At 37.8% G+C, this 25,994-nt stretch overlaps 2 protein-coding genes across 7 annotated transcripts in view; one reads left to right on the plus strand and one right to left on the minus strand.

Moving 5' to 3' along the window:
- ATP2C1 (ATPase secretory pathway Ca2+ transporting 1) overlaps positions 1-16,025 on the plus strand; it is a 53,015-nt gene extending 36,990 nt beyond the window's left edge. For 5 of the 6 annotated variants that reach the window (XM_075057367.1, XM_075057386.1, XM_075057394.1 and 2 more), the window contains 13 exons: positions 17-106; positions 1,558-1,662; positions 3,333-3,489; positions 3,907-4,077; positions 5,104-5,201; positions 6,836-6,886; positions 7,688-7,854; positions 9,633-9,701; positions 11,341-11,457; positions 12,129-12,276; positions 12,908-13,003; positions 13,824-13,965; positions 14,778-16,022. In XM_075057367.1, the coding sequence (XP_074913468.1) occupies positions 17-106; positions 1,558-1,662; positions 3,333-3,489; positions 3,907-4,077; positions 5,104-5,201; positions 6,836-6,886; positions 7,688-7,854; positions 9,633-9,701; positions 11,341-11,457; positions 12,129-12,276; positions 12,908-13,003; positions 13,824-13,965; positions 14,778-14,914 (1,548 nt within the window). In that variant the 3' untranslated portion in view covers positions 14,915-16,022. Of the gene's footprint in view, positions 1-16; positions 107-1,557; positions 1,663-3,332; positions 3,490-3,906; positions 4,078-5,103; positions 5,202-6,835; positions 6,887-7,687; positions 7,855-9,632; positions 9,702-11,340; positions 11,458-12,128; positions 12,277-12,907; positions 13,004-13,823; positions 13,966-14,777 lie in introns of all 6 variants that reach the window. The other variant, XM_075057376.1, reaches the window with a different exon arrangement.
- A 2,698-nt stretch (positions 16,026-18,723) lies between these two features.
- On the minus strand, positions 18,724-24,926 carry ASTE1 (asteroid structure-specific endonuclease 1). Its single transcript, XM_075057406.1, has 4 exons — positions 23,535-24,926; positions 21,361-21,571; positions 20,254-20,449; positions 18,724-19,972 (listed from the first exon to the last, which is right to left on the minus strand). Exons 1-4 carry the CDS (start codon positions 24,846-24,848, stop codon positions 19,678-19,680), a joined length of 2,016 nt encoding a protein of 671 aa, XP_074913507.1. The 5' UTR covers positions 24,849-24,926; the 3' UTR covers positions 18,724-19,677.
- Positions 24,927-25,994: the final 1,068 nt, after the last annotated feature.

Raw genomic sequence — 25,994 nt, forward strand, 5'->3', positions numbered from 1 at the left:
CTTCCTCATCTTTTAGGCTGGTTGTGTGTGCAATGATGCTTTAATTAGAAACAACACGTTAATGGGGAAGCCTACAGAAGGGGCTTTAATTGCGCTTGCTATGAAGGTGTGTACGTGATGGTGCTTTTTGGTTTCATGGCAGGTGGGAAGTGTGTAGAAATAAGTTGTGGGTTTGGGGGGGGGGGGTGTGTCTCATTTTCTTCTCCTTTGGGTCTCCTAGATTTGTTATCAGCTGCTCATTTATGTTTCTTATCTGTTGGAAATCTTTGGGCATTCTGAAAGAGGAGAGAAAATTATTTAGAACGGAAGTAAAATTTTTATTTTCATCTTTCTGCACTTAGTACTGTCCTTTTACCTACCACAAGCTATTTACCTGTTCAATATTGACTGTGCTGTCTCTTTCCCAGTTCTCATCAGAAGCAGTAAGATGTTAACTGATGTATTCGTGACTGTAGCATTTATAGTGCCCTTTAAGTGCAGGGCATAGGTAGTTTCAGTTGTGGACACTGTGACTAAATGTTTTGGGCTTTTTTTAGAATGCTCTAACACACCAATTACAGCTACTGAGAAATGTGGCAAGGCATCTTAGTGCTTGATGTTTTTCTGTGATGGTGAATAAACTTAACACTGAAAGATTAATGTGTTACAGTCTTTCTCTCCCTGTGTAACTGAGGCCTGAGATAGATATATCTTCTTGCTGAGACTCATTCCAAGTCCCCAGTCTTTAACTGGAAAGGACCAGGGTGATGTTATTTTGGCAAGAGGCCATAGAAACTGAGAAGAACAGGAGTCTTTCACATCTGTTGCTGGAAAGGGAGGTAGTGAAGTAGTTGTGAAGCTCTAAGTACTAAAAATGGCTTATGGCAGGCTGCTGCTTCTGCATCTTCTTTAATTGGCACTTTCTCTTGGACTGGGTTAAGGCTAGAGCATGGAACGCAGCAAGTTGTGTCAGGTGAGGAGGGAACAGTATTTGAAATGAAATGCATTTTGTCTGGAGTCTTCATGGTTAGTTTCAGATTAAATGTTTGGGTGATTCTGATCACTAAAGAAAGGTTATTTCAGATTGGAACATTCAAACCTAAAATCAGTGACGTGCCTTCTCCAGACTTTGCCACAGTTTTGTGTTACAATTTTGTAGGCCCTCCTGGCAGAGAAATTACACAGAAGGTATAAAAAAAAAACCAAAACAAAAACATTGGGGTGATGGACTTGTTTTGTCAAACCAAGAGCTACATTACTAGCCATTGGAAGATGTGTTTGTGGATGGTCATAATCTACGAAGTATTTTAAGATCCTTGGATCAAAGATACTATATAGTGTTAAATGGTCTGACCTATGCTGAAGCCTGAAATGAGCTTTTAAGTTCTTTCACTGCTAGTTTGTCAGAAGTTCATCTAAACTGGAACAGTGTGCTCAAAAGCAACTGTGGAGATGAAACTGCTTTTTTTTTAACTAAGTAATTGTTGTTAACTAATATGTCTCAACAAGTCAACAAATTGCATAGCTGTTTGAAAGGAAAAGGACCTGACATTGTAGTGGTACTTCTGTTTTATACAGATGGGTTTAGACGGACTTCAGGAAGACTACATAAGGAAGGCTGAATATCCCTTCAGCTCAGAACAAAAATGGATGGCTGTTAAATGTGTCCACAGAACGCAGCAGGTGAACTTCAATCACTGTTTTCCTTGTGCACTGGCTCTGTAAAATGGTTATCTACCTTGTTTAATATCCTGATTTTCCACTTCAGAAGTTATGGCAGGCTGTAGTAGTGCACAGTCCTGGGAATATGGTTTGATAATAGGCACAGTTTTAGTTTCAAGCTCTGGAGTGGAGATTAAGAATCACAAGAAATTCTTTCCATAGAAGGCATTATGGGGAAATTATTTTAAGTATTTTGGTATCTGAGGCTTCGAATGTATCCCTGGCTGGTTTTGCTTCCTTCTCCTCCCTTCTCAAACATCTAAAGCAATTCTGCCAATCTTCTGTTTCAGTGCTACATAGTTACATAATAAATTAAGAGCAAGAAGATGCATTGATGTTCAATAGTAAAATTTATTTTGTTTGAAAACACAAGTTTTCTGGTTTTGATGCAGACAGCACGTTCACCACTGTTGACCGATTTTTATTGATGTCAGCAGTGTCCTGGATTATCAATACAAACCATTCTTTAACCTCTTTTTCTATCTTCTGGTGCTTTCACGTTCATATTTCATTTAGACCAATCTGAATGTTTTTGTTACAAATACGGACGTAGTCACTGCCAGTCTAACTGGAGCCTTCTAGGTAATGTATGCAACAACAGACCTTATCTTGAATTTATGGAAAATATCCTAGTACTTCTGATCAAAAAAAGGCTCGCTGACAGTGTTGAAGTATCAGAGTAAAACCTTTGCTTTGGAAACATCCTTTTATCTATATGGATAATATGGTTGTGCTATGCTTGTCTGTATAAAGAGTGATGAGCAGGAACTTCTATACGACTTTCATCCATATAAGGATTTACTGTGTCTGTGTTTTGGTACCGGCATTTTTAAAAGATTGTTGAAAAACTGGTAACAGTTTTAAAGGGAGGATAAATTATTTGAAGGCTAAGAAAACGCAGTGGGTTTAGAAAATTAGAGCTCTATCAGTTGAGCCTATCAGAAAGATTGAGGTAACTTGACTACTGTGTATAAATAAATACCTTCACAGGGAGAAAAGACTTGTATTAAAAAAGGGCTTTTTAGTTCAACAGTAGAGAAGACAAGAATCAGTGACCGCAAATTGAGCTGAGGCAGCAATTCTTAATGGAAAAGGGGGGAAGGGAAGTGATGAGTTGATTTAGCATTGGAGTTAAGTGTTCAAGGTAGGTGGTGGATTCTCAGTGCCTTGATACCATCAAGGCCAGATGGCTATCTGGAAATATTAGAGTTGTTAGGCGTGGTACAAGGATGCAGGTGATGTTTAATGACTTACGCAGCTGGTCAGATGGTGAGCTAAAGGTCTTTTAGGTCTAATGTTCTGTGTAGGTTTGATTTCTGTCCTTTGCATGGCCTCTAGCCTATAAACTGTGACCTGCAGTGTCCAATGCATATGTTGTCTACTGAAATGAGATATTGATTATTAGCTTGGCTTTTTTGACATTACCACTCTTGAACATACACTGTGTAGAGATACTCAGAACAACATATTTTTTTAGGTTTAGAAGTGTAACTTTGATTTGCATTATGCTCTGAAGACTCTTAAGAAAAGTATGGATATGCCATTCTTACGTGTGCACACGTATGTACTTTTGTGTGTGTGTATTTATGTATACATACACACGTGCACACAACAATTCTTTTTCCTTTCAGGACAAACCTGAAGTTTGCTTCATGAAAGGTGCTTATGAACAAGTCATTAGGTACTGTACATCATATAACTGTAAGGGGCAGACCCTACCTCTTGTTCAGCAACAGAGAGAGCAATACCAGCAAGAGAAGACATCTATGGGCTCTGCAGGACTCAGGGGTAAGTCTGTATCAGTGTCTCAAAATAACCCTTTTTGTTTGTTTTGGTTTTTTTAAATGGCACTGCTTATTGTTTAAAAAAATCAAGAACAACCGAAAACACTAGGAAATTTTTTTTGTTCAGTAAGTGCCCCTGGGTTGTTTAGTTTTTCTTTAAAATTGCGGAGTGGAAAAGCAGATGCTGAATATGTACGCTTGGTAAAAAGACTACTCTTTAGAAGAAAGTAATATGTGTAAGTAGGCTATTCTGAACACTCAAGATAACAGAAATTGCTACCAAGGTTTAAAAAAATAAATAAATTTGCAATTCCTACCCTTTGCTTTATGCTGGCCTACTAGTTTAAAACAGTTGTTTTAAATGCTGATGTAAGTGTTCATTTCAAATCTGAACTTACTTTTTTTCTTTGTTTCCTAAAAGTTTTGGCCTTAGCTTCTGGTCCTGAGTTAGGACAACTGACTTTTTTGGGGCTTGTGGGAATAATCGATCCTCCACGGACTGGTGTAAAAGAAGCTGTTACTACACTTATCACATCAGGAGTTGCAATAAAAATGATTACTGGAGATTCACAGGAGACTGCAGTTGCCATTGGTATGCATAGTCCACTTCGTTTCGTTTTTCACTTGTTTTCTGTTTTGGCTGTGCCTAGCTAATTGTTGTGAAGCATGGGTATTAAGTCTTTAACATTTGTGAGTTCTGTATTTTGGGTTAACATATGGTACAGTGGGATTAGGAGGGAAAAAAAAAACCAAAAAACAAAAACAAAAAACCAAACCAACACCCTAGCCTGAAGTGATACTTTGGTTTCAGGTTAAACTAGTTTTTCTAATTTGGTCAATGTATGACTTTTGCTGTTAGAGACCATGTATTTTCTTACCATATTTTGTTACAACACATACTTGATTTCTGATTCTTATACCCCCAACAACACCCTCCACACCCTCAGCTTTGGATGCCTGTCTTAATGGCAACAGGGAGAAACTAAAATAGCCAGTGACAGCGAGTATTTAGGATGGATATGGCACTTTAGTACTATCCAGTACAGTTTTGTCCATATAACTGAGTTTGAAGTTTAAGTATTATTAATAAAAATTTAAACAAATTACTTCTTTTTACAGTATAATACATTAAAATACAAGTACTTTAGCTAGAATATGAATTCTTTACATACAAGATGAGGAACAAAATATTGAATGTGCACATAAAAAGTGCACCCCCAAACTAGCAGTACTTTCTTGGAGAGTTTTTTTCCTTGTCTCCCCCATGTCACTTTTCATTTTCTGTCTTGTTATTTTTGAACTGTGAGTTCTTTAGAGAGGACTTAGGTCTTGTGTTTATATGGCACGTGACACAATGGAGTACAGACCTTGAGGTCTAAAAAGTCTAAGGAAATAAATATTTGATATCTGATTAGACTAGACTTTGTAGCATGTTTTTGTTACTCAAGAGTTCAGATAATTTACTCCAGGATAATGAACCAATAAGGTGTTAAGATGTTCTGCTCTATGCATTTCAAATCTGAAATGCTGTAGAAAATAGTAGGTTTAAAAAAAATAAAATTGGATACTTAATGTTTTAAAGGGTAAGTTATTATAATACCTTTTTTATTATTTCCAGCTAGTCGACTAGGATTGTATTCCAAAAATTCACAGGCAATCTCTGGAGAAGAAATAGATGATTTGGATATTCAGCAACTTTCCCAAATAACACCAAAGGTTTGTTTTGATATACTACTTACTGAAATGCCGTACAGGATATTTTTTATATTGAGAATTTTTTTTTTTCTGTGGAAAGCTAAAATGTAACTTCTGAGATACAAATAACATGGTTCTAGTACAAGTGATATAGTAAATTACCAGAGGCTTTTAGTACAGAAGCTGTCCCAGAACAAACAACTATCTTTTGGTTTGACATATGACCATATGAAAATTTATTTCATAGTGAGTTTATTACTTTTTTCTCTTTTAAGGATTCAGTTTGTTTTTCAGCTTTCAATGCCTGTATTGGAACATTCATTTTGCCACCTCTCACCTTCAGTGAGCATCAGCACCTTTTTGTATTGTTAGATTATTTTATTTCTTTGAGTAGCTCAGCTCATATATATAAACTTACAGTTTGCATCTTCAGACAGTCCATTCTTTTGTAATTCGTAAGAGGAACTGTCTGTATCTTTAATGATTTTTAATTGATCTGAGGTCACTGGTTGAGAATTTTGGAAGGGTCTATTTTTTGAGTTTCTACTTAATACTTTTTAGTTATTAGATAACTAAATATATTAGCCAATGTCTGAGTTGTAAATGTGAAGGCATAATCAAATGCAATTGAGGTTCAGGCTTGGCTATATTGCAAAATTTATACATCAAAATGTTGCTCTGTTTGCAAAAGACTACAAAATTAGACTGCAGCATGCTTGAGTCTGATGTAAGCAAGCCAGAAGCCAATATTTACAATCAAGAAATGTGCATGTCAGCTTTGTGTCTTTCCTTGGTGACTCACAAAAACAAACTTAGAAAAAAAGAATTGTGTGGCAAATAGTAATTTTTGGTTTCTTTGATAATACTTGTTCTTAAGGGCTGTCCACCTTAAATAACTAAAATAGCTACAAATTTGCTTTGTGCATGTTTGACCTGAGACCCAATTAGTTTTCTAGGTGTTTATTTAAAATCTTACTAGGAATTAATTAAAATCAACCAAGAAGATTGATATCTGTGTACAGTCTAAAGTGGCTTGTTGAGAAGTCTAACTTCTTATCCAGTTCCTTAAAAAGGAAAAATAGATGTGAATGTTAACAGTATGGAGTTTATGGAAAAATAAATTCCATGTGCTCAAATTTCAATTTACAGAGAAGACCAGAGAGAAAAAAAACCCTGAAAATTAATAATTCCTTCTAAGTTGGAATATTTATTAATTAGCTTTAAAACTTTAATCTGTTAATAGTATGGTACATCAACTAGTAAAATTGAAATGTCCTGAATAGCTTGCCACTAGTGCTAACAAAGGAAAAGGACATTAATTGTAGAGTCAGCATGGCAATTGCCTGCATGAATTTAGTCAAGAAGGCCAGCAGCAAGCCATTATAACTCAGTTGCTTCATAATTTCAGAAGGTTTTTAAATTGCATATTCTATCTCGAAATAAGAAGCACTAACTTTGTTTACCAGAACACACTTAGAACTGGAATTAATGATTTCAGTCTATTTAAAACACAGCTTACTGGTGCATCAACTTTAGAGCCAACGTGAGTACTGTTGGCCTTTGATAGTATTTTTCTATCCACTAGCTTTATAGAATCCAGTGCAATTCTCTACATTTCTCAAATTTTCACTACTTCTTCATTGTGCTTTTAACAGGTTGCAGTATTTTACAGAGCCAGTCCTCGACATAAATTGAAAATTATAAAGGTACGCCTTACTAGAGGATCAAATGCTGGACTGTTGCTATGGGTGCTGTTTGTGGTGCCTTTACTTAAATTATAACATGCTACAGTGTGTCAAGATGAAATCAGAAATGCATTTGGTTTGAAAGTGAAGTGTATTTGAAAATACTACCTAGAAAAATGCATAGTGCCCACAAGGGGTAGGCAGCTGCTAGTAGGCAACATCATGCTTTCCTCTAGGGAGCTGGGGGTTGATTGAGATTTTGTGTCATATTGCAGTTGAATTGACTAGGAACTTGAAAGAACCGTATTTCTGATACTTCTCAGAACAAGATAAAAGGGCATGAATTTCAAGCCATGTCTGAGGTAATGCTTCCATTCCGAAGTTAACAAAAGAAGGTAGCAAAGAGGGACATACCCACTGTAACAACTGGAACAATCAGAAAAGCAACAATAAGGAGAAGGAAGTCAAACATTGAGACAGTTGGAATATATTAAGAATTATAAGATGGTGATAATGTTAAAACGTAAATACAGTGCATTCTTTCTTTCTCTAGAGTTTTTTACTTTCTCTTAAAGGCAGATTTTATATACCCTAGCTTTAAAATTTAGGCTGTCTGAATATATGAACTGAAGTTTAACCTAAAATCTTGTGTAAAAATTCATTAGAATACAAACAGCTGCATTTTCTTTTTTTTTTTTTTTTTAAGGAATTCACAATGGAATTATAAGAAATTGGAGGGGTGATGACACCAACTTTATATCTAGAATTTTATAGGATGGGTTAGTTCAATCCCTGATTTAACCTCTCTTTCCCTTTCTCTAGTCCCTGCAAAATAATGGTGCAGTTGTAGCTATGACAGGAGATGGAGTGAATGATGCTGTTGCTCTGAAGGCTGCAGATATAGGTGTAGCAATGGGACAAACCGGAACAGATGTTTGTAAAGAGGCAGCAGATATGATCCTTGTGGATGATGATTTTCAGACAATAATGTAGGTGGCATTTATGTACATACCTTGTGCTATATAGTCTTGATGAAATGTTGCCTGAGTTAAAAACAGAAGAAATTCCCTGAACTTTTAAGTGTAGCAGCCGTTAATGAGTTCTCCGCTAAGTCAGGAGTGTTATCTTTACAGTGATTACCTGTATTATCCTCTTAAAAAAGAGCTGGGAACATAGTACTACAAGGGACAGCTAAGCATTTCTCTCTTATGTATGTTGATATAAGAATGTATTTACGTATTTAGACCTTTTGCTACTTTGCTCTTGCATATAGATCAGATATAAGTAACAAAGGAGGTTGTGTATGCATGTGCTAAAAAAACTAACCTGTATTTCTGCTTCCCCAAGTAGAATTATGGTAATAGTATATTTGGAAACATAACTAAGGTGAAATTGAGTCTGTTAGCTGTCAGTATGATTCATCTTCATTTAATTTCTTTCTTCAGAAGCATAAATCTTGTGTAAAAATGAGAGAGCATTCCTCTCAAGATTTAAAAATGTTACACAATGCTGTGTTTGTTTTCAACTCTTTTTAAATATGGTGGTTTTTCAGAAAAGGAAAGGAATATAAGCTATTTAAATATTACAGGTGAAAATAAGTTACCACCTTCTGGTAACCAGCTATTTGTTAGTTATTCATTTTTTTTTGTTTGGTGTACTTCAAAGAGAGCATAGCTAAACTTACCTTGTTTTGAATTTAATCCATCTGACTTTTGAAAGTAGTGGTTGTTGTCTAGCAAGATAGCCTTCATTTTGAAATTAGGCTTCAATCTCAGTACGCTTCAGTTTGTCTGAAAGTATGATGCTTAACCCTTGGGAAGAAACGAAATGTAGAGGTACAATATAAGAAAATCTACCTATGTAGCAGTATGTCAGAGGATGATCTGAGAGTTAAATGGTTTCCATACTAATTCAGCGATGTGCTCTTGTGCAAATACAAAAGATAGAAGGGAATCATTTTAAGATATTCAGAAGAGTACATAGGAAAGACATCTGTGGTAAGTACTTAACTTTACTTGGGCTTGATGAGGCTTTTGCTGGAATGCTTTATCCAGTTTTGCTCACTTCATCAGGAAAGTTCTCAATAGGAGAGTGAAGAGAGTGGTGAATGCTAGGGGGAAAAAAACAACCATGAGCTTCCATAGTTTTACATCTTTCCCCCATTGCCTTTAATCTTTTTGTCTTAATCAGCATTCCTTTTGTAACTTTTAATTGTTGTTCTTGGCTGTTGAGGGAATGGAAGAAAGAAATCAGTATTACTGCAGCAGAGTAGACTTGATTTAAGTATTAGAAAACACTTTCTCGCTGCTATAATTGCGATATGATAGGCAAGTTGTGACACATGCTAGAGGTTGAGAAGATGCTGTCCCTGTTTCATTCCTGTGAAGTAAGAATACATGGTCTTCTGAAGTCATGCTATATTTCTATGATTTTGTAAAACTGTATGTGTCTTAATTTTTTTTTTTTTTTAATTGCCTAACTTGAATAGGAAGGTCTCATTCAGGATGATGGTGAATCTTGAACAAGGAGGAGATTTTACTATTGACATTTCATTTTGAAAGTTAAGCAGCTGGAAAAATAACTGTTGTGATTAATCTCATAGTCAAGTTAAAAAACAATGACTTCCAAAGTTATAAGAACCTCAGTTCCATTTGTTTCTTGACATTGGTATTGCTGCTTAAAGTAATAGCTTTTTTGGTTTGTTTTAAGCTTTTTTTTGACAGTAGCCTCATTTGTCTAGTAATGTAATCTTTGTTTTTAATTGCAGGTCTGCAATTGAAGAGGGTAAAGGAATTTATAATAACATAAAAAATTTTGTTAGATTTCAACTGAGCACGTAAGTTTGAAAAGTTGGCAATATCAGAAGGTTCTAAATACATTGTGAATGAATAAAAGCATCATGAAGCAGATGCTGCATAAATTCATGTGAACATTGTAAATTTCATGTAGGATGCTGATATGCTATGCTTCTGAATTTTCAGTATTTTGTTTTTCATGGCTTGTTTCATTTTTAAAGAACCAGAAAACAGTGCAATAAATAGACATCTAACTGTCACAGTTCATCCTGTTAAGATGTGAAAAGTCAATAACTGAGAGGATGGAGAGAAACAACATAGCTACCTTTGGGTCCATGTTAAAGGAGAAGTTAGTAATTTCCTCCTTAACCAGAACATGTAATCAAATGGAGGAAACCAGAGAAACGGGAGGTTAGTTTCTCTGTAAACCCATATACTGGTTTGTGGAATGAGTTAGGTCTGTGAAGTTGACTTCCTTTTCTTGCATATAAGGATCCCTACGCTAACTGTGTATCACGTGTACGTAAGACAAGACAACAAGAGTTCATTAAGCGTTAGTTTCAAAAATTTTGTGAGTTTATCTTGTTGCATCTGGATTCAGGAACCTGGTTTTCCTCTTCACCACATTCATTTACTTTTTTGAAGCCTTCATGGCATTTCAGAGTGGTTGAATAAAATTGCAGAAATTAAAAAACCAAAACACAAAATCCACCCCAAAACCCCACAAATGCCAAATATCCCCCCCCCAAAACCCCCAACACAACAAAACCCAGAAAACACCAACCTCTTAAAACTTGCATAAAAATTGTAAGAAGTGTCACATACTTTCAATCTTGACTAGTGTCCTGCATTGGTAGAAGACTAGAAATCTGCTTCTGAAAAATAACTATGCATAGGTATTCTAGGCAAGTGTGTTTGCCTGTTACCCTTGGGAATGGTAGCCTCAGGTTTTTGATGAGCGAGTTACCCTTTTTCTCTGTACCTCTTTGCAGGGAGAGCATAATAGGGTTCAGTAGAGTGCTAAATTTGGAATTATATGCCTTGCTTTCTTGTTGGTTACGAAACCACTTAATCTTGCACTGAAAGCAATTAGCGTATACTTATTTAGAGAGGTCTCTAATCCCAAGCTTGCAACCAGCTAATCTGTTTTCAGTCTTTGCCTAGCCTTCTCATCTTGCTGATGATGAGGGGTGGTGTAGGTATTTTTAGGGAGCTTGGGTAGTACCTTGCCTTGACTGATCAGTCAAACTAGTGATGGGTGCACAGAATGGTTGTGCTTACATCAGAAGTGTAAAAGCAGTTTGTTTTTTAAAACCATGTTTAGAAGTTCTGCTTCTGGCACAGTAAAAGTATAGGACCCAGTTCCCCAGTAAAAAAATCAATTAGGTTAGGGTGAGTGATAACTCTGAAATGCTATCTTAAAGTTTAGGAGGTTTTTAAGACAAAAATTTGCTGTGTTTTTATTACCAAAACTATGCTGTTTTAAATATGGACTGTGTCAAGATGAGTATTCTAAATGAATTCATGCTCTACCTTTAAAATTAGGCTTACGTAGGTCATGATTAACACTGTCAAAATCCGTATCTACTCTTAAACAGTTGAAGTGTTGATTACAAAGTTATCAGTGGATCTTCAGAAATGTTCCGTGCTGACAGTTATAAAAATGGGTTCTTTCAACAGGAGTATAGCAGCACTGACTTTAATCTCACTGGCTACATTAATGAACTTTCCTAATCCTCTCAATGCCATGCAGATCTTATGGATCAATATTATTATGGATGGACCTCCAGCTCAAAGGTAAGTAATTACTTTAAATTCCATTAGAGGTCTGTAGTCCTTTTATTTCAGCAAGGAAAATGGTTGCTCACGAAGGAAACTCTGTGAAATGTTAAACTTCAGTGAAATGTTTCTGAAACAGCAAACTTTTTCTTTGAATTACAATGTTTGCAGTATAGTTCTATGTTCATTCCTTTTTGGTTTGCTTTAGTATTTAACGATAATTATGGGGGCAGCATGGATACCTGAAGATCCATGGATGTGCCCATGAAACTTGCATGCAGGATTCTGGCTTCCTTCTGGGTTCTTCCTCTTCACTGCACATAGATGGTGGAGGGAGAGGTAGAAAGGAACTAGCAGTATATTCCTTAGTTAGGTTGACCAGGGTAACAGAAATGGAGAACATAACTAATATTGCAGCTTTCTTTAAAACTAACATCTGGTAATTTTTATACTGTCTGATATCATGTATTATGGACTCTCAAACTGCAGTGTTAGAATATTGCCTGTTACTAATACATGTAACTCAGTTTTCTGAAAGAGAAAATACCATGTGCTTATTTGAGATGATTCTTAGGCTGTAGAGAGAAGATTAAAATCTTTCTTTCAACACAGAAAATCTAGTCCTTAAGTTAGAAGCAGTGAATTATTTTTGTGATTATAAGAATCTAAGATGTTCTTCTAATTGTAAGTCTTGGGGTGGAGCCTGTGGATAAAGATGTTATTCGGAAGCCTCCAAGAAATTTGAAGGACAGCATTCTGACCAAAAACCTGATTGTTAAAATACTGGTTTCATCAATAATTATTGTGTGTGGAACACTGTTCGTCTTCTGGAGAGAGGTATGACAAAAGTACAAAACTTAAAGCAGTAACCAATGAATTTAAAGAAGTCCTTTTTATACCAGCAGTTGGAATTCAGAATTTGTATGAGCTTGGTTGCAAGTTTTGTCCATGCTTATTTAATAATCTATTCAGCTAGCAGGTCAGAGAGGAAGATTTTTGAAGTAGTTGTTGAAATGAGGAAACCAGGGTTGGTTTTTTTTCCCCCCCAATCTCTACTTTAACACAGACTTTTCCAGGTCCCAAATCTTCTTGGGAAACCTTGGCTCATAGAAAGTAATTGTACAAATCTTCTAACCAGACTATTATGAAACAACCATTTGACTTTCTTCTTCCAGTACGGAAAAATGTTGTTTGAACTTTCGGTAGTACATCGTAGAATTCTTGGTATTCCGTGTGCTTGCATAAATATTTGTCAGGAGGCTTCATTTAATCACAGCTTGGAATTACAAATTGTTATAAGTTACAGGTGTATAATTTTTGCTGTATGATGTATTAAATCAGCTTGGGGCAAACAAGTTGCTTTTGCTTTCATTTACTAGCTAGTAGAACTTGAATTATTGTAATAAATTCATTTAGTTGTGGCAGGTTTAAAGCATGCTAAAGCCCTTTCATTTTCTTTTGTTGGCAGTTAAGAGACAATGTAATAACGCCTCGAGATACAACCATGACTTTCACCTGTTTTGTATTTTTTGATATGTTCAATGCTTTGAGCTCGAGATCTCAGGTAAGTCCATTTACACAATAAGCAGAATTTTCTTTGAGGGACTATCTTGCTGTGTTTGTTTCAAATGTTTTCCTGCAAATTTACTTCACATTTGCTATTAAGCTTCAGAGTTTCACATATTTACTAGGTAGGATTTCTTAAATTACAGATAAGTATTAGTTTCCTTAACTTGTTTATGTGATACAGAACTGGTAGTAATGCTTCTGTCCTGACATAATAAAGGAAATGATTATTAAAAGCTGAAATGAGATGGTCCTTTGTATTGTTGTGTACACTTGGTTGGTTTTTTATGAAAATTCTGTCAGTTTGGCATCCTTGCCAGAATCTGAAACTTCTTGAAGGCCTTAACTTTTTTATTTTGTAACCCTAAACCCATAATCCAAGGAAAATTTCTTAAACTGTTTTGTCTATATTTTTGTTTTAAGGGAACAAGTCTGAAATTTTGTGCTAGTTTGAGAAAAGTAAGTTGCTAGTATACATTACCACATTTACTCTAATTTGCAGTCTGTTTTCTGATGTGCATTGTCAGGGTCAACAAAAACTTCCTTCTGTAGAGGGCATGTTCTAGTGCACTGTACTTGCAGAAAAGTGAGCTCAATATAGAAGTCATTGAATATGAAGGCAAGATTTGTACTCTGTTTACCAGAGAGAAAATGCAATTAGCCTGTTGAAGAACTTGTTCTGGATTATCTAAAAGGTCAACAATAACCTTTTATGTTTTTCTAAAAGTCTAGATGAAAAGGAATTGTAGTTAAGAATTATTTTCTTGTCTAGACAATTAAGATTACATATACAGTGTAATGTGCTGTTTCTTTTACAGGCAAAATCTGTATTTGAGATTGGACTCTGTAGTAACAAAATGTTCTGCTATGCCGTCCTTGGATCTATAATGGGGCAGTTATTGGTCATTTACTTTCCTCCACTTCAGAAGGTTTTTCAAACAGAGAGCCTGAGTGTCTTGGGTAAAAACAGTTCCCTTTTCAAAATTGTACATTAAGGATTAATTTGTAAATGAATTAGCTGATGGTCCTGGAAGAGTACTTTCTGGCTGTTTGCATACAACAGGAATATAAAACCTGCTGACTTTTTTTTTTTCTTTTTAAGGAAAAAAAAAAAATCCTTTTAGACATTTTCTTTGGGAACCATGATTTAAATGCATATGGTACACAACTGATCAGTGCATTCTTAAATTTCTTAGGTGCTTATGTTTATTAGGTTTTTTAATATAAATTTTGATGCAGGCAAAAATGAAGCACAGAGCTTATTGACTTTTAAGCACTATTAATCTTGCTATTTGGCAAGTCTTTTCTCTAAATATAAACACCTTATTTAGAAATCTTGACCCTTTATTAAATAACCAACTGCATTGCTGCAGGATAAATGGACATGAGGATTTTAAGAAGCTATAGATATGTCTTAATAAGACATTTATTACTTCTTCAGTTTTCTGGAGTTAAAGATAAATGATTGTCATGAAATACGTGTTTTTACATAATTCTTTTTATTGTAGTGTCATTTCTGATTATATTAATATTTTTTCAGTATGAAGTTATGTTGCTTAGTGTTCTTTGTTTTCATAGGTGTTAACAAAAATAGGGTTATGAAATACTTTAAAAGTTTGAAATATCATGCCTGTACTTATGATTTCTGCATCAACAATGCATATTAATATTGTGGACCTGCAAAAATTGATTCTTGCTTCATTTCTCTTGAACTTACCCAATGATTGGGAGATAATTTGAAAGTCTTAAAAAGGCTAATTATCTCTTTCCAGATTTACTTTTTCTTCTGGGACTCACTTCCTCTGTGTGCATAGTGACTGAGATCATAAAGAAGTTTGAAAGAAGCAAGGAAAAGATCCAGAAACGTGGAAGTTCTTCTTTGTCAACTTCGTCTTTTCTTGATGTATGATGCATATTGCATTCTTTTGTTTGCAAATTTAGGGATTGCTGTCTAAAGATGTAGGAGAAAGCAAAATAGTATTTGGAGGATAAAGAAATCCTGAGGGCTTTTGACAAGTCCTTTGTTTCACTGGCTAACGATGAACGTTCATGTTTCAAGACTGTTTAGAATTTAACTTCCAGCTGTGGGAGTAACAAATGAAATTATGCAACTTTGGTAATGTTTTTCCTCAAACAAATTTACTTTTGAGATTGAATGGGATTTTGGGGGAGGGGGGTGTGTGTGCGCGCGTGTGTGTGTGTGTTAAAGATCTAAGCCCAAGTCCCATTTTCTGCACTTAAAAGATACAACTGTAAGATCCTTCTCTTAGATATAAATATTTTAGCTTGTTTTTATTTAAAACATTGTACTATTTTACTTTTATGGTGGTGGTGGGACTTTGCTACTAACGCAAGGGTAAAAAAATATTTCAGAGGCATTCCACTGGGTTTAGAGTCTGTCACAAGAGTGCCATATTCTAGCTACTGTATTTATTTACTTTATCCTGCAATGTGTAAGCGGCTCAAGTATCTTGTGCTACAGGTTTTTTTGTATCCCGAGGTTTTTTTGCACAGGATGTGACCGCTGTCAGATCACTGTTTTTCTTTTCTTTTTCTGTGATTGAAAAGCCTATACTGCAATTCGAAGTAAATGTTTTCTTTTCTTAAAAGCGTGTTGTCTCTTTGTTTTAAAAGAAACTGGCACTTACACCAGATTAGTATGCTTGTTTTGGTATAATTTTAGATACAAGCTTTGTTTCATGTCTTGTTCCATATTTACTTTAGCTTATGACTGTTAGACCACTTGAGTGATTATAAGACAGTACTGTTATTGAAATGATTTGTAGTGTATTGAATTAGAAAATGAATGCAGTGATCCTGTTTGCTCTAGTGGCAAAACCCCTCCACCTCCCCCCTTTCAAAGAAGCTTGGTTTTCCTTCTTCCACCCTGATGATAAAAATAAACTTTTTACTGGTCATGTAACTTAAAATTTTAACCTACAGAATGACTTTTTGTGGCTAGAAAAGCATTATAATAGATTTTTGTCCTGATATGTTAAAAGCATTTTTAATATATGATGATGCCTGAATAATTCTAATATTCACTAGCTGGAAATGGTGTTCTTCAAAAATAGACTTGCAGCTATTGTCATCGGTGTTGTCTTATGAGAGTAGGACTCATCATCCCTTGAGGAAATGCAAGGAACAATCACCTAGGGAATCTTGAAAAGAGGATGCTTAAGATCTCTAGGGGGAGTTGGAGATGTAATGGTATCTCTTTTGCTTGAAAGCATGTGGATAGACATCTTTCCACACTGTAGCCTGAAAGCGTAGCATTGGTATTGGCTCTGGGCCATGCTTGTCATGATGATCATCCTGTCAGTTAATGAGAAGTTGTTGTAAACAGGCACTGGGATATTTCTGCACTTACCTTTGTGGCTTGCTCCACACGCCATGCTCAAAATCTGAGGTATTTGTGGAAAACAAGGCAGTTCGGAAAGTGCTGTATGAATTTCTCTGTGAAGAGGTTATTTTAATTGTTCTCTTCTTTTTTCCTCTGGAGCTTCCCAGGCTTGGTCAGGAAGTGAGGCTGCAGACAAGACATGGGTGCACCATTGAGTCTGCTTTACACATGCAATTCATCCAGTGCTGTGGTTGACCCTGGGCCTGCTCAATATACACACATTACCTGGACTACCAATGTGCTGGAGATCTAATTGTGTAAAGGCAAAGACTGCAGCATATGGCCCTCATCACTTCCTGCAGGATGTTATGTGAACTATTGAGCTGGTAGGGCCTCAACAACATGACCTCTTACAGAAATACTCTTACGTGTTCAAGCAAAAGTTTCTTATTTCCAGCAGTTCTGCCTTTCAGAAGTTGAACAGATTTGTCAGTGTTCCTCCTGTTCCTATTACCAACTTTGGCAAGTGGTGCTGCAGTTTTTCAGTATTGTTGTAGTGTGTTTTGTACTTCAGTACAACTTCAGAACACTTACTAATAATAAATCCTTGTTATTCTTCAGTAAAGACAGATAGTAAAAACTGACAATGTGTGCTGATGAAGAATCTCTTGAATGAACTTGGGTTTTGAGAAAGTATAGAAACTATACCTTTCACATATTAAGTCTTAACTTCTTGTTGATATTCTCTGTGGGGTTTGACCACTTTGTGCTCTGCACTAGGTTGTGGAGTCCCAGAAATGCAGGTAAGTACAGAAGTACAGATGAATGCCCATTGTCATCTTAACTTGGAAGTGTTATTGCCCAGTCTTTAAACAAACTTTCTGAAGCACCCCTTTCCCAGCACAAGTCTCACTTTCTGAAAAAGGTTTGTCAGTCTAGACAAGAAATAAAATTTCTCTTATGAACAGTTCTGCCTTCTTGCAGGGGAAATTAATTGAATGCAATTCACTTTAAATATGCCAAACTAAGTTCTGCTCTGTTTTCCAATGGAAGAAGAAACAGGAGCAAGTAATTAATTTAGCTCAATCTCATTATTTATGAAAAATGTGTGGACTGAATTCCATTGCAATTTTTTGGCTCCACTCTTCATCATTACCACCTAACAGCAAGTTTGAGAGATTTTTTTCCCCAAAACAATTGAATCAATAGTGGGATTTTTCCACAAAAAAATGAGGGGTGAAAATAGCAACCAAGGAATTTAGTTGCTTTTACTAAAGCATTGAATAGCAAACTTTTCAGTTTTAGTAAGAGCCCTTTTTTTAAATTATTTTTTCCCCCAAAGAAGATTGAAAATCTATAACAACTCAAAAAGGAAAATTGGAACGTTGGATGAACATTCCGAATAGTGACCCTAGAATCAGTAATTATTTTCTTCCATGTACAGGATTGGTGTTTGCAGTGAGGTATATTTCATTTTATCAGCAACAAAGAACAGCTGAATTCTGCATTGAGAACACATTTCCAGTAGAGTAATTCTTAATTGAGTCAGCACTCCCAAAGGTATTCGCAAAATGCCATGTGATCGTAGCAGCCTTTTTATCTGAAAGTGGAACACTTGAGTTTATCCCAGTCCTCTAACTATCTAATTGAAGATACTGCTTCTCAGCAAGTCTCAAGAATTTGTGTTGTCCAGCACTTTTCCAGTATGGGATTCAGAGTAAATTAAGATCTCTCTTCTCACAGCACTAGCAAAGTGGAATCAAAGATGCCTGTGTTTTTGTATTTAAGACTTATTTTAAATGTGACTATTTCTGATGATTAAAAACCATAAGGAGCTACAAGCTTGGTAAAATGAAAACACGTGGGACCGTAGTGAATGAGAGGATGATTTGGATTATAAAGGATTTAAGTTTTAGTTACTAAAATCAAGAACTTTAACCCCTTTCAACTTTAAAGTCATCTGATGGAAATGTGACTTTGTAGACTGCTGCAAATAGAAGTCTATTTAAAAATGGGTTGTAAAGTTCTAGTAACTTGCTGTATGGTTGAGTGTAGGTGCCATCTGCCAATAGTTTAATAAGTAGCAGTTTTCATACTGGAAGAAAGTTAAATTACTATCTCAGACTGTATCTCAAAAATAGTGTTCTCATGGATATTATAAGACTATTTTCATTGAATATATTATGGCAGTATCAAGACTCAGGTGTATGATATCAGAGATCCTTCCTCTAAGTCACAAGACCTAGTGAGTTACTTCCATGTGGATAGCTCTCAGCAGATGTAAACAGGACTGAAAACTGAGCACACAATGCATGAATCAAGCTTGAATTCTGGTAAGTAATGGACAAAACCTCAATGATTAAAGGTAAAAATAATTATTTTTCTGAATATAAGAAAAGGTATACAGATTCTTGAGAAAAAACAAATGCAGTAATTAGATTTCACATGGGGAAGACACTGGAAAACCAACAGTTTTATAAGAACAGCATTTAAATTGTTTTTCCCTATTGTATTGATAGTAAGGGTTTGTCAAGTAACAATGTACACTGGGGAAGTTAAACACGTCTGTAATTTTAGTAGAGTCTTTAGAGAAAGGAGGTTAACTCCAATGACAGCAGTTTTTTAATGGCAGATCATACGCAATTACTCTGAATTGGCAAACCTGCTGAAACTTGCTACTATGTGATAACTTTTTGTGTATGCATGTAAGCTTTTAACCCTTACTTGCACACCACAGTGGTGGTGGGAGGAATGGAAGCTGAAGTTTCTCTCCACGTATAGTTCAGTACTTACAATACTGCAAGCACAACTTAGTTGTCACCAAGTAAAGCTAGCTCTCGCCAAAAGTACAAATACTCTACCTGTGAAGACAGATTCTACAATATTTTTAAACAACTTGTCCATTTCCATTATCTAATCTGTAAGATCGTAATTACTGTGTTCCTCAAACACAAATGTAAAAATTGCATTTTCTGGAAGTTAGAAGTGTTCAGGTAGATGGAGGGATAGCTGACTATAGATGTTCAGGAAAAGAATTCCTCTAAAATAGTCCAGCTCTGAAATGCTGAACAACTTTGCTCTTGTTTTCAATTAGACCGATACCTTTAAAGAAAAACAAGACACCACAACTTTTATACAGCACCTTTTATAAGAGTGTTACAAAAAAAGTAAATAAATATAAAAAAATATTCCCTGAAGAAGGAATTGTTGGTAAAGATTGAATCAGGAACTTCTGTGAAAACAGCTGAGCAAATTCTAATACAATCATGTATTTTAATATAATTTCTTCCATCTGCAGGGCATTGACAGTTATTCCAGGAATAATGCTTTCAGTCATCCACTCGAAGTGATGCAAACCTATTAACATTGCATAAATGCTGAGTTTCTGGTACAGCACACCTAATGGCCTTTTTTTTCTTATTAGATGCTTTCTTCTTTTTGCAGGGCTCAGATTTGGTCTTGGTCATTTTCTGAATGAAGTCTGGAGATACAGTTGACTCCACTGTATTTAACAAAACCTGATAAAGCTGAATCATTTTTGGAGATAAACTAAACAGATTTTCCACTGAAGGTGTTGATTTAAGTTCCTGATACAGTCTGTGCACAAGGGTCCCACTGTAAAGCCTGCTCAAAGGAGGGAGAGAATCCTCATTTAGAACTGCACCTCAGTAGGACAGGTAGAAACATGCTGCTTAATGAAATACAGATCTTAACTACATACAGTATCCAATAGCAGGCTCCCAAAGGATACCTATTCTACTCAGTATTTTTCTCCATATTAGTATCTTTAAAGAAGGGAGTTCAAATGTAGTAAAATTGGCCAAAGGCGTCTGACACAGAAAATAAAACATGAACACATTCCATCAGTGGCTTGTGTGGAAAGCAGATCTCTGAAACATCCTTACCTACTTAGGTCTGGCTCAGAGAGAGGAGTGCAAAGTAGCTGGTTAAGATACAATCCCATCTGAAGACAGCACTGCCACTGGCAAAAACTGTGTGCAGCATCTAAATCGAAGTCTTTATTTTGCAATTTCTTTTCCTTCCATTTTAGAAATTCATTGTATGCAATACTGTCATCTTCAGTACATAAAACTGTGAGATCTAGGTTATAAATAAAAAATGACAGGCAAATAAATGTTCTGCTGGGAACAGTACGAAAGGTACCTGCAATGCATAGGGTCTTTAAACCTCCAGTTCCATTTCAGGAAGCACCAGTAATGTTTTAAAATGTCTCAGACTGAACTTTTAGACATAAAACTGAGTCAAAATTAAAGTATGAATATCTATAAGAATCTGAAATTGTGAAATCAGGATTTCTCTTTGTTAGGTAATGTAACAGCTATGCTGTTCTGTGCGTGGATCAATTCCAAGATTTCCATCTCACTCCCACCTACTTGGGAAGCAGGTGGCAACCACATCAGTCCAGTTTATATAAACTAGAACTTAAAGAAACTGTATAACCCTGGCATGCGTAATCTTTGCCATCAAATGAAGGACTCGAGAGGAAATGCCACCATAACTCTTAATAGGTATAAATATTACTGAAACAATTTCTGTGATGATTTAGGTACTTTCAAATTCTCACAATGCACAGGCAGATAAAAGGGTGCCTGTGCAACTCAGCATTTTTAAGTTCAGATGATTTTAGAAAAACTCATGAGAAAAGAAAAATCTATCAGAATGCATCAATAGCAGTTATTCTTTTTGGGTGCATGAGTATGTTAAGCTAATTTTTTTGTAAATTTTATATCTAATTTAATCTTGTAGCCTTAAAGCATTTTTAAGTGCAAATTAATGTTTTACAAGATGGCAAAGTACTGGTTTACCTATATAAAATGTTAAATAAATGGCTAGCACTGTTTCTCTGCTCTGTATCAAAAGAATATGACACCTCAGGATATAGTGTAAATCAATACTAATTCATCTGAATTTCCATAAATGAGGAAAAATGAATTATGGTATAGATTTTCATAGTAGCTGAACACCTAAAATGGTATTATTTGGAGACATACCTGGATCATTTGTTATCCTATGCAGTTCTCCAGATACTATCATTAGAAGTAAAGCCTTTAATTGATGCAACTTAACTTTTGGTTCTGCACAAAATATCCAGTAACACGTTACAGCAACAGGGAGTTGTAAGTGACGGGGGATAGATTCTAGGAAACTCATTTTCACTCCTAGAGTCTCCAGCAAAAGCATCTGACGGCATGACACGGGCACCTGAAAAGAAATTTAAAAAAATGGATTAGAAAAATAAAGCTAAGAGCAATCTCCAAAAGGCAAATAAGCTTGTGTTGAAACTAGCTAGTACTTCATGTTTTTGATAAAACAATATTTAAGCTTCATAGATATTCTGAACAGAAAGTATTTTTTAAATACTACTTTAGCTTTAAAAACTACACAGTTAAATGTTAGGTAGAAGGATAAAAGTAATTTTTTTACAATGGCCCAAGGTTAGATTTTTAAGAGGTTTCAGAGTCTTCTTCAAATCAGGTGACTTAAATTAAACTCCTATGTAAAAGTTGACGTGCTTGGAAAATCCTGGAACCATAATGCATTAAAATTACTTCGGTATGGCAAAGTTTATTTATTTATTTTTATATATATATATATATAAACACACCTTCATTTTGTGCCTCTCAGAAGTTACCCTTGCTTTGTGAGATGTAATGGTGATGTCTGTTCTTGGTATGTTGAAAACATGCTTACCTGAAATCTTAAGTGTGAAGTTTGCATTTTTCACCTGCAATGTATTAATTCCTAGCACATATTCCCTCTTTATTGTGCTATTTAAATTCTAAAAAGTGGTGTTATAAACTTTGTCTATAACTTCATGAACACAGCAGAATTGCAGCAGGCTGCTCAATTGTAATTCGAGTGCTTTGTGAACCTTGATTAGGATGGTTTTGCCTGTTCTTAAGCGGACATCCCCAAAGAACACAACAAACTGAAACCAGTTTTGCCTAGAGCACTTTAAATGCAGAATAACCTTTCTTCTTCTAACCTTCTGTTGAATTGATAATTCCCAAATATTTAGTAAGAAGAGCTGTTGTAATAGCAGAAGCTCAAATTCATTAAACAGCATACACACCAAGACCAAATTAAGTTGTCATTGGTGTTTCTTAAAATCCCCAAACGTGATTTTTCAAACTCATAAGTGTTTGCATATTGCTCGTTTAAAAGACCTGTAACAATAACTTTTGTAAAATAACCTGTATGTAGGCCTTTGGATCCATAGCTATCTGTAGCATTTAATGGTCATCGTAGTGATAGACTTGGTTCTTATATGAAATAGTCACCAGGAAGTGATAAAAACATACAGCACAGCCCATGCACAGAGATGTGTTAACAGTTGATCTGAATGCCAGAATGGCTAGAGCATGTGGCTTAAATATGCATTATTAAAAGGCACAGATTGTATTTCCAGGTGTTTCAGAAATTACTGCATACACGACCTCAGTTATGCAACTTTGGGAATGGGAGATTACTGTCCATTCACAGCAAGAGTTACAGTCTTAATCGTTAGAATTTAAATATACAGACTTGCTAATGGTGACTGGAACTAACCTAGTACAACTTTCCTTTGATTACAAGCCGTTTTTCAGGTGCTGTTCTGTCTGGCAAGCAGTAGGGGTCCATGTTAACAGGACACACTTGCAGCAGGTAAAATTGCTGGGCAGCTGCAAGATTCATAGATGAAATAACGGTGATTTTTAGTAAAAAAGCATGGGTCAGATTTTGTTTCAGAACATTGCTCTGAAACATCCATAGCTTGATCAAATATAAATTAACTTCTGTAGTGTTAAATTCTACTTTTCTAAATTCCATGAAACTGACTTCCTTCCTACAACTATAAAAGCAAGTATTAGGGTAGCAGAATACATAGGATGAAAGAAGGGCTTAGAATGGAACATTTAGGCATTACTACATATATACACAACCAAATTCTCTGATAATTTGTCTTGGTACACTTGGGGGGGAAGGGAAGATAAAGGCAATCTATGCAGCTTCTCAACTATCACATGCCAAGCTTGGAGCCCTGTAGGTACCTCTGTATTAAGTAGTTACTTAGCTGGCTTAGTTCAGGCATCACATTTAGCAACCAGCTGGCAAACTAAGTCCCAACTATTTTTTGTCACTTGTGAAACACTGTTAACTGTGATCTGTTGTGACAACCATTTACCTCCATTAACTTGTCCAAAGGAAAATGATAATCACAGAAATCTGTGGGTCGGCTTGCTGCTTGAACAAATGTTTTTTTAAGTGTCTTTTGGAGTCTGTCAAATTCACATACAACTGGCAGCTCGCTGGTCTGTTTACTTGGAGAAGCAGCCTCAGTACTTTGAGATACTCTCAGAAGCAGTCCATAGATAACTTGTCGAATGGGCAAAGCTGTGCTATGTGCGCTAGGTCTCTGCATGTTCTCCACCTGAACATGGAGGAAGGTACTTCTTAGTATCAGGGCATCGCTGATAAATGGGGCCAGCTTACCTTTTGCCAAAGCATCGAGCACCCACTGTGGTAAGTCTGCTTTCCCGGCAGCCTCACATTCATACTTTCCATTCTGAAAAAAGTCCTCAAGATTCACATCGGAGGGAGTGTAATCCTCCATTGAAGTGCACAGAAGCTCCCTTATTTTGTCTCTCTGGTGTTTCTTAAGGTATTTCAGCACATTGTCGACAGCCTCGGTGGGCCCAGCAAACTGCGACAGCCAGTTCAGAAGCCCCTGAAGGCGGGCGTACTTCCTCCCCTTCCCCACTGCCCACTCCCTTGGCAAGCGCACCTTGCTGAAGAACGCCTCGAGAGCTGCCCGATCGATATAGTCGTTCCCGTTCATGACGGCAAAGAGAGGGAGCAGGCTTTTGTTCAGGTGACTGAAGTGCCTGCAGAACTTCTCCGCGGAAAAGCAGCGAGCGGGAACGTAGCGGCCCTGCGCCCCTTCTCCTGCGCACACGCTCTGCCACTGGAAGTGGGTCAGGGGGCAGTAGCCGGCTGCCAGGTCGAAGACGCAGAAGTCGCTGTCGAGGGAGAGGATGGGGCAGCCCCAGCGGTTGGCCAGGCCAGCGATCTCCCGGTCGGCCTCGGCGAAGCACTGCACGAAGGGCACGCCGAGCCGGCCCAAGGCCTGCACGAAGGCCTCGCGCGTCAGCAGCGGCACCAGGCAGCCGCCATCGCCGCGGGAGAGGCCGTCGGCTGCCCGCAGCCGCTCGGCGGCGCGGCCTCGCATGGTGGGCAGCTTCCTGTCGGCGGCGCCGCGCCCGCCGTCCAGCACCACGAAGGGGGCGACGCGGCAGGCCCGCAGGCTGCCGAAGAAGTCGCGCACGGCCGCCGTGAAGGGCCCGTAATCGCCGCCGCGGCGGAAGTCGACGGCGGAGGCGAAGCACAGCTGGTGGTAGAGGCTGCTCCCGTCGATGACCAGCTTGGTGTCTCTCACCCGCAGCTCGGTGAAGAACACCCCGCGCTCCTCCACGAAGCCCGCCAGCCCCTGGATGCCCATGGCGATGGCGGCGCCGGCCGCCTGCTCCTGCCCGCGGACCGGCGCCACGCTACCGGAAGCGCACTAGCGTGACCGCCGAACCCCTCCAATCGGGGCTCCTCTTCCTGCCCGCCGGCGCCCGGGGCGCGCTGCGCGGCGTCTCCGAGCGACGGAGCCGCAGGCGCCGCGCTGGCGGAGCGGTGGGGGCGGGACAGCCTCCCCGCGCAGCCCGCTGTGCCTCCCGAGCCCGGGCGAGGTGGGAGCCTGTGGCCGCTTCTTCTTTCGCCCCGGGCTGGTAGCGCTCTGCCTCTGGCCATCCCGAGGGGGGCCGGAGGACCCTGCGGGATAGTAGTCCCCGCCGTCGGGCGGCCCTGGCGGCCGTACGGGGTCGGGCGCTGGGGGGGCGGAAACCTGCGGGGAGGTCGCGTACCTGCCGGCAAGTCCAGAGGGGTCCCGGGGAGCACCGCCTTCCCCGGAGGGGTGAGGGAGGGGGCCGGCATGGCGGCACGCCGCCCTCGCCCCTCTGTGTGAAGGTAGCGGGGCGGGTAAGCGGGGACACTTCATACCTGTGTGTGCGCCCCCAGGACCGCGGAGCGTGGATTTTGAGTCTTACGCGGTCTGTTAACAACGTAGTAACATCTCTGAGGTTATCCCAGGGGATCGCGGCTTCCTGCATGTGCGTCAGGGAGACAGATGTTAATTAGCGTCTTTGATAGTCGAGTATATTTGACTTTCTTTTATCATCATCTGCAAGCTCCTTTGCTACCAACACTACTAATAGAATTTTCCTAGTTATCCTTTCTCTGGGAGCAGTAAAAAGCAGCCAGCTGAGATGGTGTTACTTGAGACTTGGCTAGGTTTATAGAGATGTTGCAGAAAATAACAATGGAGCCAGTGTTCAGGAGTTAATTTTTTTTTTTTTTTAATTAAGGAAACCCCCCAGGAATACCTCTTTTTTTTTTATTTTCAAAAAGTTTAAAGGAGCAAGCCAGTGAAATCATTGGCAGGAAAAAAAATGAAGGTAGTAAATACTGAGTGTATTTGGAGTTTAAATATAAAAGCTCTGGAATTTGTACTGCAAGGGGGGGCGTGGCAAATGTTGATGTAGCACAGGGGTTCTTAAGGAATTGAAAGAAAACATGACAGAATTGGAAAATTGCCTTGATT

Source organism: Buteo buteo, chromosome 2 (genome assembly GCF_964188355.1).
Source record: "Buteo buteo chromosome 2, bButBut1.hap1.1, whole genome shotgun sequence".
NCBI classification, from domain to species: Eukaryota; Metazoa; Chordata; class Aves; order Accipitriformes; family Accipitridae; genus Buteo; species Buteo buteo.